We start from the raw sequence: 10,271 nt of genomic DNA on the forward strand, positions 1-10,271 counted from the left end.
GTTTTGAGCAAAGAGTTTAGGTAAATATTTACGATGTTCCCCGATGCAACTGTTTCCGTAGTTGACAGTGACGTCACGAGCTCCTGTATCCCTCAGTGAATATTTTCGGGAAGGAAAACCGTATAAAACAAATTGCCCCAACGGTTCCGAACTAAGTTGTGGACTTCGCGTGGCACCTCGTATTTTCTATCCGGTGTTTGCGTCTGTTGACTTTGGGAACTTTGTTAGTTGTTACGTCTCTGGATTTTGTTATTGCAGACTTTTCGAATTGAAAATAAATTTGTACGAATGTAAAAATCACTCATTTTTGGTGAAAGGAAGCTAATTCGGTTGTACAAAATATATTAACTAAATTTTATCATCATCACTGTCAACAACAACCGATAGATGCAGGACATTGGACTCTTATACGGACTTTCACACACCACGTTCTTGGGCTGCCGTATACTAGCAGCTCCTTGCGACTCGCCTAACATCGTTGTTCAACCTAGAGCACCCAGTATACACTATACTGTTATGTTTTTTTAAAGAATATTAGCCATGCTAATCATGACTAATGCCCTTTCCCCTCCAATTAAGCGTAAAGCTTGTGCCAGGAACGGATACGACAATAGTGCAACGGGTGGAGTTTGAAACACCAACCTTTCGGAATTCGGTCCGCTCCTCAACCGTTGAGCTATCGAGGCTTGAAATTATTACATTAAACAGCTGTCAAAGTTGATAAGCGCATAATTTTGGATAGGTGTCATTCATGGGTTTTCATGGGAAGAACCATTACCTTATTCAAACGTGTAATTTAAAGTACATTGTCTAAGTGTGAGATTATACTTAGCTCTTTATGTTACGTAGCGATTTCGCGAACAAACAAGAGAAACGGCGTAATGGTTGCTTTATGTTGATCCTACAATTTGTAGGTGACTTGCGATAACGAGAAATTACTTATTCCATTTTAATAATGAAAACGCTAAGCTTTCACTAGCAAACAGGAACACTAATGACTTTCACGTGTGAAATTAGTTTTACCATCACTTTTAGCGTAATCGGTATATATGACGTTACCTGGTAATAATATAATTATTATTATCAAACAATTAGTAATGGTACAAAAGAAGACACGTTTTGTGAGGTATTACAACACATTTTGTACTAGCTGATGCCCGCAGCTTCGCCCGCGTGGATTGGTCAGATCCCCTGCAGCATCAGGATTGAAGAGTTAGACTCCAAATTTTTTATGAAACAATGTCGCGAAGTTCCTCTATCGATTAAAAAAGAAATGACGCAAATCGGTTCAGAAATCTTGGAGATTTCGGTGTACATAGGTAGAAAAACACAACTCCCTTTTTGAAAGTCGGTTAAAAAAGTAGCCTATTTTACTCCCTGGTCAATTCTCTACTTGTCTGTGAAAACCCCGTCAAAATCCGTCCAGCCGTTCCGAAGATTAGCCTTTTCAAACAGACAGACAGACAGACAGACAGACAGACAGACAGACAGACAGACAGACAGACAGACAAAAATTTTAAAAACGTGTGATTCAGTGTTGGTATCGTTCAAATAACCATATGAGCTTAATATGAGGTAGTTATTTCGAAATTACAGACAGACACTCCAATTTTATTTATTAGTATAGATATTCATGTTCATGTGTCAATGCTGTTATGAGGTTTGCGAACTTACAGTTCTTGTTTTACTGAACAAATATTACAATAAGGTTAAGGGTTCTCCACTCAAGCGGAGTTGAGCGGCGACATGTGTTTTCGACTGATCAGACTATTTTGAGATGACGTGATAAAATAATCACGTCATCAAATATTAACCTGATTGGTCTATTGAACTCGAATCCGTTCCGCTCAGCTCAACTTCAGTGGAAGGCAGAGAGAAGGTACCCATTGGGAATACCTTCCCAACCACTATAGTTTATGGAGATAAATCACAGAAGAATGACTACGATGCCAATTCAGAATATGATATTCGGCATTTACGTGACCAGTTTTAGAGGCAAACATTGCGTCAGCTAACCTCAGTCAAATTTCTTTTACGAACACATCAAAGTTCAAACACTCGACTTGAATTCTGATGAGGCACTTGTCATATGATCCGTGCCGTACATCATTCTCGAAATGACATCCAAATTAACTTGTCCTTTTCGTAAATTGGCTCTTATAGCTTTAACCTAATTTGCTGTGATGAACGAACGCATCTTCAGAATAAGAATGTCTTTTATTTGTTTACAGGATGAGGAAGTCAAGAAACAACTGCCGGTCGTGCCGAAATGCTGTGCGAGCGGACAAAACTTAACGCTGACTTTAGTGGACGGCAAAATCAAATCCGTTTGTTCGCGGTCCACGCTTACCTTCCAACCGATCTTCCATAAAGCAAACGAAACGCACATTTGGAGCTACGATAGCAACGTTTTCGAGACAATTGTTGGCAATCCCTGCAGTTACGACAGGTAATTGTCTCCGTACGACGCCGTTACGTGTTCTAAATTCTGTTTAAGACTCGTTTTGCAAAGTTTCTTTTGCAATTTCTGTTGGAAATTCTCGTTCTACATTAACTAGCTTAACTGTAACAAAGTTTTCTGAACTTAATACATGTGTAGTGTGTACCTACTGTGTGTGGGTTTGTTACTGCTTTACGATCCATTTTGGAACTTATAGTGTAGACATGTTCTAGATATCTTAGATAATTTTATTTTTCAGATATAAATTGGAGCCAGACAAAGTCAGTGAAGATGAATTCTATCTTCTATTCAATGGATCACTTTTTGTGCCATTTAGTCAACCGCCTCTGCTCGGAACAAGGGATTTTTGTATGGAGACATTTTGGAATGAATCCAATCCAGCTGGAGTGACTCTTCCATTGGTGTGTTTTCAAACAGCTATAGAGGAAGCGAGTTCATCAGCGACCCTTATCGCATATGCCACAGGTAAGGTCGCAATAATGCAAAGTTTCTTTCTACAAAGAACTCCAATATACCAGAACGAAAGTGACATCCACTGAAGTTAAAAAAATCCTATCGTCTTAATGCCGATTTCACCAACGTCAAGTGACGTTTAATCAAGGAATAAATTGGGCGTAGTGACAGTTTTTATAATGAAACCCTGCCAAAATATCAAATTTATTCTCAGATATGACATATTTTAGAGTTGGTGAAATCGGCCCTTAGTAGAGATAAAGTTTTTCTAACTTTGGTTGAAGACGTATCGTGGTATCGGTGCGCTTCGACCCAAATGTGCCTTGAGCATATTATTATGTATTTACTCTCAACATCTATTATATTTTGTCCCATAGAAATAGAAATAGAAATTCAGTATTTGCATTATAAAACCATGTTATTAATATATGGAGTCAAAAGCTTATCTGGCACAAAAATACACCGAGAGGCTGACTGATTTATCATAGCGCCAATCCTTTGGTGTAAAAAGTTTGCAGAGTCAGGATTCTTTCCTTTATTTTCAGTTTTTCCTCGTGGCATGGGCAGCCTGCGAAAAATACTTTTTAATTTCCAGCCTTCAAGGGATAAAATATTTTTCAGGCAAAACTAGTTTGCTAATCACATTAGGTACTCGTAGCGTTTCGCGTTGGTACTAAAATTTTATATCAAGTATTTTTAGTGCAGTTTTTATTTAGCCTATCGTATTTATTTTAGTGTATTTGTTTAATGTTTTGTGACTTATGGACTTTTTAATTTGCTGATTATAAAATGATATTTCAAATATGAGATTTAGTTGTTGAATTTTGGGGTTCAGTTCCTCAATTCTGATGCTATGTACATGTATAATGACCATATTAATTATACATTAGGACAGAGGATCTATCGATTAATATTTTAGTGATTTTTCATCCATTAGATATCCTAATTGTGGTATAAAATTAACAGAATTTCTGTGCTAAAACTGTCAAAAAGTTAACTTTAACGGTTGAAAAATCGGCTTTTTCAAGTCATATTTTAATTTCTTGTTAACACATTTTTTATTGCAGGTTTGATCATTTCGGTGCCGTTTCTACTCGCAACGGCTACCATCTACACATTTATCACTGAACTGAGAGATACACACGGCAAAGCATTAGCATGTCACTCGATTTGTCTTGCAGTAGCATTTAGCTGTTTAGCTGCAACTCAGTTGGCGGGACACGCCTTTCCATCTCCAGCTTGCACTATTATGGGTAAGCACTTATTTTTAGCCAGTTTCTATTCCTTACTTAAGTTTGTGACTTCTTTTTCATGAATCACTTATAGTTGTAACTTTGTAAGGGTTTTCTTGGAATAATAAACCTTGATCCATCTCCATGTGCTTTGACTTGAGTATAGGATTTGACTCTTGATGTTAACAATCATAATAATCATCTGATGCTCATGTTAGTGATAGTAACCGGGATCAACAGTTTCATGTGCTCTCCTGAACACGGAGGAAATAAAAAGGCAAACTCAGGTCACCCAAATCTGTCTCCCATCCAATTACCAACTTGAGTCAACGTTGCTTACTTAGAGCAATCGCGCAACCCTCAAATATAAACCGAGTACCTAAAGGGATCAACAAGAAGTAAGCTTATTGTTTTTGATCTAATAAAATCATTTACTTTGCAGCATACCTCATCCAGTTCTCGTTCGTATCTTGCTTCTTCTGGTTAAATGTCATGTGTTTCGATACTTATTTGAACGTACGGTAAGTGTTATTTCTATTTATTATACTTTAATTTATACTTAGTAATCTCAGTTTGATCACCATTGAGCCTGGCTAACTATAAAATTATCTAGAGGCAATAGTCAGTCATTTGGTATACTTGATTAAAATTTTGGATGGAATCATTATAAAAAATATTTTTTGTTTTTGTTAGTAACTGTTTTATTTCTTAGTTTGTTATTTACATGTATAGGTTAAATGTTTCTTTGAAGATAGTTTTTTCTAAGATTTGAAGTTGGCTAATTTTTTATTCAGGCCTTAAAATAATTATGATTATATTGTTCTTGCACGGGCCCTTTAGAAATATTTTTTCCAGAAAAGTAGAAGGTGTAAAAATATTGAGATGGTCTGATTTCTACATAATATTCTGGTAAATAAAATTGTACTATTTTTTCAGGCGATACATCCACTCATCGGTAAGCAGAAGAAGTATGAGACGAAGGTTCGCGTGGTACTGCGCGTACGCTGTTTTGTTACCAGTAATATTACTAATAGTGACAATCACTATGGATTTATCACCAGCCGTCCCCAGCACATATTTGAAACCAAACTTTGGTGTCAAAGGCTGTTGGTTTAAGAGTAAGTACTTTCAAAAAAATTAAGTGCTTTGTCGTCCATGTTTTAATATACTTATTACTTAATTAAGAGCCGCATTGTCACTTGATATGCGTCTGTTGGACGCCCAAGTCTTAAATATTTTGTATATAAATCATTCTCTAACTAAAACAGTTTTGGGGTTTTGGGTGTTTTTGTCAAGGTTTGAGAAGTATTTAAATAAATAATTAATTCAGTAAATCTTATTTTTTCTTATCCACACTTGACAACGTAGGCTCGATTACTGCAACCATTGCATCATTATCAAAATATATAATCATGGTCTTCCACTGAATTAAATTGTCTATCACCAGCTTCTGGAGAGTACAAAAATGGCTGTGCAGTAAAGAAAGCCACATCGAAATTTTTACTATACACAATTTGTCACTTTAACGTTTTAATTAACAACACAAAAAAGGCATGTTAAAGGAAAACAAAGCTTTACGGCTTGCGCAAACAGCATACAATTTTAAAACAAAAGAAAGAAATTCTAATTTTGTTCCCAAATAAAAATTTGCTCTTTAGAAAAGATTTTTTCATTAAGTTCCTTCATAAGCTAATTAGATTTCCTCTTTCAGCGGACCAGGCGGCGTTGCCCTATTTCTACGGGCCGGTGGCGGTCATACTCTTTAGCAATCTCATAATTTTTTTATTAACCTCAAGAGCTTTTGCCAAGCATTATGATAAGCTTAAAGATGTCACGCGTAAGTTTATCATGTATTTTTGTATTTATATACTTTTTGAAAATAAAAAGATGTAAAAAAGACTAGGAAGTGCAGATTGCTAGACTCTCTATAATAAGTCCAGGAAGAAATCAAGTGGAAACCCGCGGCTAGAAAAATGCGCGCGGTTTTTACTGGTAGCGAATTTTCGCGCTTGTATTTTGTAATAGAATACTAAAGTAATTACAGGATTTATTGACTCCATTGATCGAGGATTGAAAATATAAAATAAAAATCAGCGTTTCAGTTAATAGCAAAAACACTAAATTGCAAGTTTTAGCTAGTGGACAAATAGGTCAGCACGTCCATTTATTGGAGTGAAAAATTCGCGATTAATTAGTAGGATAGATAATTTACCGGAATATATTTGATAAAAGCTACCAGGTAGATAATATTTTACGTTTTCAGTTTTTCACCTAGGTCCTTACCTCGTTTTGATTTTCGGATTTTTGTAGCACTGGACATAGCCCACTCAGACTTTAGCACAGCATCAGACGACTGGGTAAGGCTCAGCACCGTGCTGGGCCAGCCTCTACCAGTGCAGGAGAGACCATCACCATCTCCACGAGAGCCACAGATCAACTATAATCAGCGGCTGAAGAAATATAAAAAAATGTGAGTACTATTCAGGCACACCCAGACTTCAGCACGTAAGATGACTGCTCGCGGCTCAGCCAATGCCGGTGTACGAAATATACACTAAAAGTGGATCTGCATTCAATCAGGGAATATCCTGTGTATTATTTTCGCCGAATTAAAATTCATCCGCGATTTTAAATTCATGTTTTTTGTTAGATTCCGGACATGCTGTATGCTGTCCGTGATCATGGGTCTATCGTGGGTGCTGGAGGTGGTATCGTGGGCGGCGGGAGCGGGCACCACAGCTGTGTCCGTGTGGTCCGTATTCGACCTCATCAACGCGCTGCAGGGTGTCGTCATATTCGGCATCTTCGTACTGCAACAACCCGTCCGCTCTTTTGTTAAGGTATATGAAATTCTATCATCATTATCATCTCAACCCATTGCCGCTCCGGCGCACTATTCACGAGTCTCCTCCCAGCATTTAGGATTATCTAGTGTTCACCACGCTGTCCAAATGGAGACTTTACACACCTTAGAGAATATTACCTATGGAGAACTCTCAGGCATGCAGGTTTTCTTACGGTGTTTTCCTTCAAGTAATATTTAGTTGCCCAAAACGCACGTAACTCCGAAAAGTTAGAGGGGCGTGCTCGGGATTGAACACCGCTCCCCCTGAATAGGAGGCCGACGTTTTAACCTCTAAGCTATTCCAACTGTCCTAAAAATCATGGACTTAGCCCAAAAATCATTAATGGACTGATACGAAATACTAAGTTAAAATAAGAACATAGGCACATGTAATGTATTGAGTATTTCTTTAACTAAACTTAGTTGATTTGATAACCTTAGTCCTAGTGATTTAGGTTAGCCTAGCGAAAAAATAATTTTAGGAAATTCTGCAGGTCCGTAAAATATGACAATAATCACGTGAATCGTGACCATAATAACGTAAAATATGACAATAATAACGTGAAACATGACAATAATAAAACTCCAAGCGGAAGATGCCGCGGGTGATAGAAATACTCGTAAAATTGTTTTCAATTGTGCGATTCGCTCCTTTTCAACCCCTTGTTTGTATTAACCCTTGAATTTTTCTTCCCAACAGCTCTCAAAACTTTGCAAAGTGTGCAGAAGAAAAAAGGACGGGTCAGAAGTGTCAGTAGTAAGTGATAGAAATAGCATCGACTGTGGCCCCGGCCGAAGGGACTTTGTGTAGTTTGTGATCAATGTGTAATGAGTAGGTAATGACTCTGTGTAATATATTATGACAATGACATAATATACGAGTATGACGTAATAGTATGACGCTGAGACTGATAATAGTATTACGCTGGATGGATTTTAGAAGATATTAGGACATCAAATGCAGTATTGGAATAAGGTTTGGTAAATATTCTTGTTGTGTTGAGTATGGTATGAAAATGTATTGCTGCGTTCGGACTGACGAGTTGTAATCCTCTCTCAAACGTCTGAATATCGCCTTTAATATGGATATGATACGTCTACCTATCGGGTGATATCTAGATATTCCATCAAATTCTGCTCTGATATTTTATAGATACAGTTCAAGGTTTTGGAGGCTTATGCTACACAGTTCAGAACATATTTCGAAGTTCTGAGTTAGAATGTTCTGGTACTTATAGTTCGCACGCAGCAAGTTTTTTTTTTGGTATGTTACCAATTGTTTTCATAACTTAAAATGTTATGTTATTATTAATTTTATTAACTCGGTAGTAAAATTTGTTGCATCTAGTTCGTGGTAAAATATATTTTGTACTGGGACTAACAAGTTTTGCGATGGCACGAAATTGTTTTGTGCAAATATCTACTAATTTGTAATTAATTTTTTTTTTACTAAAAACTGGATTAGTTGTATGCTATGTGTTTCTAATAAGAATAACATCATTCTGTATATTATTTAATAACAAATATTGTCGTTTTTGTTGTTAAGATAGCTAGCGAACAAATGTAAGAATTAAAAAAAAATAAGTCAGTATAAAACTTTATAAAGATAAAATGTTAGAGTAAAGGTTTGACAGGTATTCGAGCTACGGAGTGATGTTTTTATTTGAAACGCAAAGTTTACTGAAAATTAGATGGAAACATAATCTTTTTCTTCGTATTCCTGTGATAGTGTCTTAAACTATTTATTTGCAAATTCACCGTAGGTACTTTCTCGATTACTTATACTGTTTTCGCAAAGTTCCTCAAGAAATGGCCCAGAAGGAGAAAAGTTTGTGATATAGCGTTCTGTTCCTCTGAATAGTAAATATATTTGTGGGACAAACTATGTAGATACGGCAGGTAAATGGACCCCCGGTAAATTTTATGTTTGCTTTCCCGTAGGAAAATTTGGAATAGGTAGTGAAAATCATTTTTAACCAAACATTCTCGCTTCGTGTTTAATTTGCAACCATATTGGACGGTGTAATTACATTTTATTGTCGTTGATAAAACTGGGATTTAATTATTTTTTGACGAATTACGTTTCATTTCTGTATAATTGGTTTTTGGTCCTGATGAAGTCAAATATTGATTGTGGTGATAGTAGTTTGGTATACCTAACATAATGCCTTGATTTCATATTCTGTAAGTTTTAGTCACGTAAGTGGCTTACGCAATTAGTTGATAACAAAACTGAGCTAAATGTACTTCTTACTTACAAGAGCGTTAACATTAGTAAAGTTGTAAATTAATAATGTAAGTAGCTTACGTGAGTAAAACTAACAGGTATATCATATTTGGCATATTTTCATCGCAGCGTTCATAAAATAATATAAAACATCATAATTTTGACTACAGTACGTACCTAGAAGAAAAATTTGTTTTCGTTAAATAATACAAAAAGCATGTCGTATTTGTTAAGGCTTATTCTAGTAAGATGACGGAAAAATCTGAAAGCTAACGTTATTTTTGCGAAAAGTACCTAGAATTTAACAAGCAAGAATAATATTCGTGTGAAGTGGACAAAAAAAGACCTAAAAGTGCTGGCAATATTACGTCAACATTTTTCAGCTTCCAACATAGCGTTTACTTGCGTACATTATTTCGTTGAGCTTTTTTATTTAAAAAACACGATATGAAGTATCTTTACAGTCAAACTCGACATGCAATGTATAATATTTTTATGATTATTAATATTAATTTTCGTCTATATGAGAGCTAAGTATATCATAAAATTATATAAATCTAACAAAGAGCTTGTAGAAAAATCAAATCATCCCTAAATTCATATATTTTGAATGCCTACAGTAATAAAATCATATATAATACAAATTATATGAAAAACTTCACAAGAAGTCGTGCTGCTGCAGCAATGCGTCACTGTTGCGCTCTGTGTGCACTGTGACAGTTTTTTGTATTGTAAATTGTACACGCATACGCGCGCGCTCAGCGTGACGGCCTGCTTTGAAATTCCCATCGTATAAATGTGGATCTAATCCGCCTCTAATCCGTACTTATTTGGAGTTTTCTTTCGTGTTGCATAATAAATCCGTGGAGTTATTTATGCAAGCTTTTACTGGGCCTTTTTTTGACGTGAAAACAGTGTAGGTAGGTGCCTACTTAGTACCTAGGTTTACATTGTACCTATGTGTGAACAAATGTGGAAATATTTTCTTAGATAATAACAGTTTATTCATAGGACGTCTATTACTCTGCGTCTTCACTATTAATAAAGCCATAG

General features: G+C 36.0%; 1 protein-coding gene across 1 annotated transcript in view; it reads left to right on the forward strand.

Moving 5' to 3' along the window:
• LOC123872338 (G-protein coupled receptor Mth2-like) overlaps positions 1-9,317 on the forward strand; it is an 86,539-nt gene extending 77,222 nt beyond the window's left edge. The window contains exons 2-10 of the mRNA XM_045916555.1: positions 2,232-2,449; positions 2,700-2,926; positions 3,982-4,167; positions 4,589-4,667; positions 5,083-5,264; positions 5,858-5,983; positions 6,457-6,616; positions 6,797-6,986; positions 7,692-9,317. Coding sequence (XP_045772511.1) covers positions 2,232-2,449; positions 2,700-2,926; positions 3,982-4,167; positions 4,589-4,667; positions 5,083-5,264; positions 5,858-5,983; positions 6,457-6,616; positions 6,797-6,986; positions 7,692-7,802 — 1,479 coding nt within the window. The 3' untranslated portion in view covers positions 7,803-9,317. The remainder of the gene's footprint in view (positions 1-2,231; positions 2,450-2,699; positions 2,927-3,981; positions 4,168-4,588; positions 4,668-5,082; positions 5,265-5,857; positions 5,984-6,456; positions 6,617-6,796; positions 6,987-7,691) is intronic.
• The last annotated feature ends 954 nt before the right edge of the window (positions 9,318-10,271 follow it).

Source organism: Maniola jurtina, chromosome 15, assembly GCF_905333055.1.
Source record: "Maniola jurtina chromosome 15, ilManJurt1.1, whole genome shotgun sequence".
Lineage (NCBI taxonomy): Eukaryota > Metazoa > Arthropoda > Insecta > Lepidoptera > Nymphalidae > Maniola > Maniola jurtina.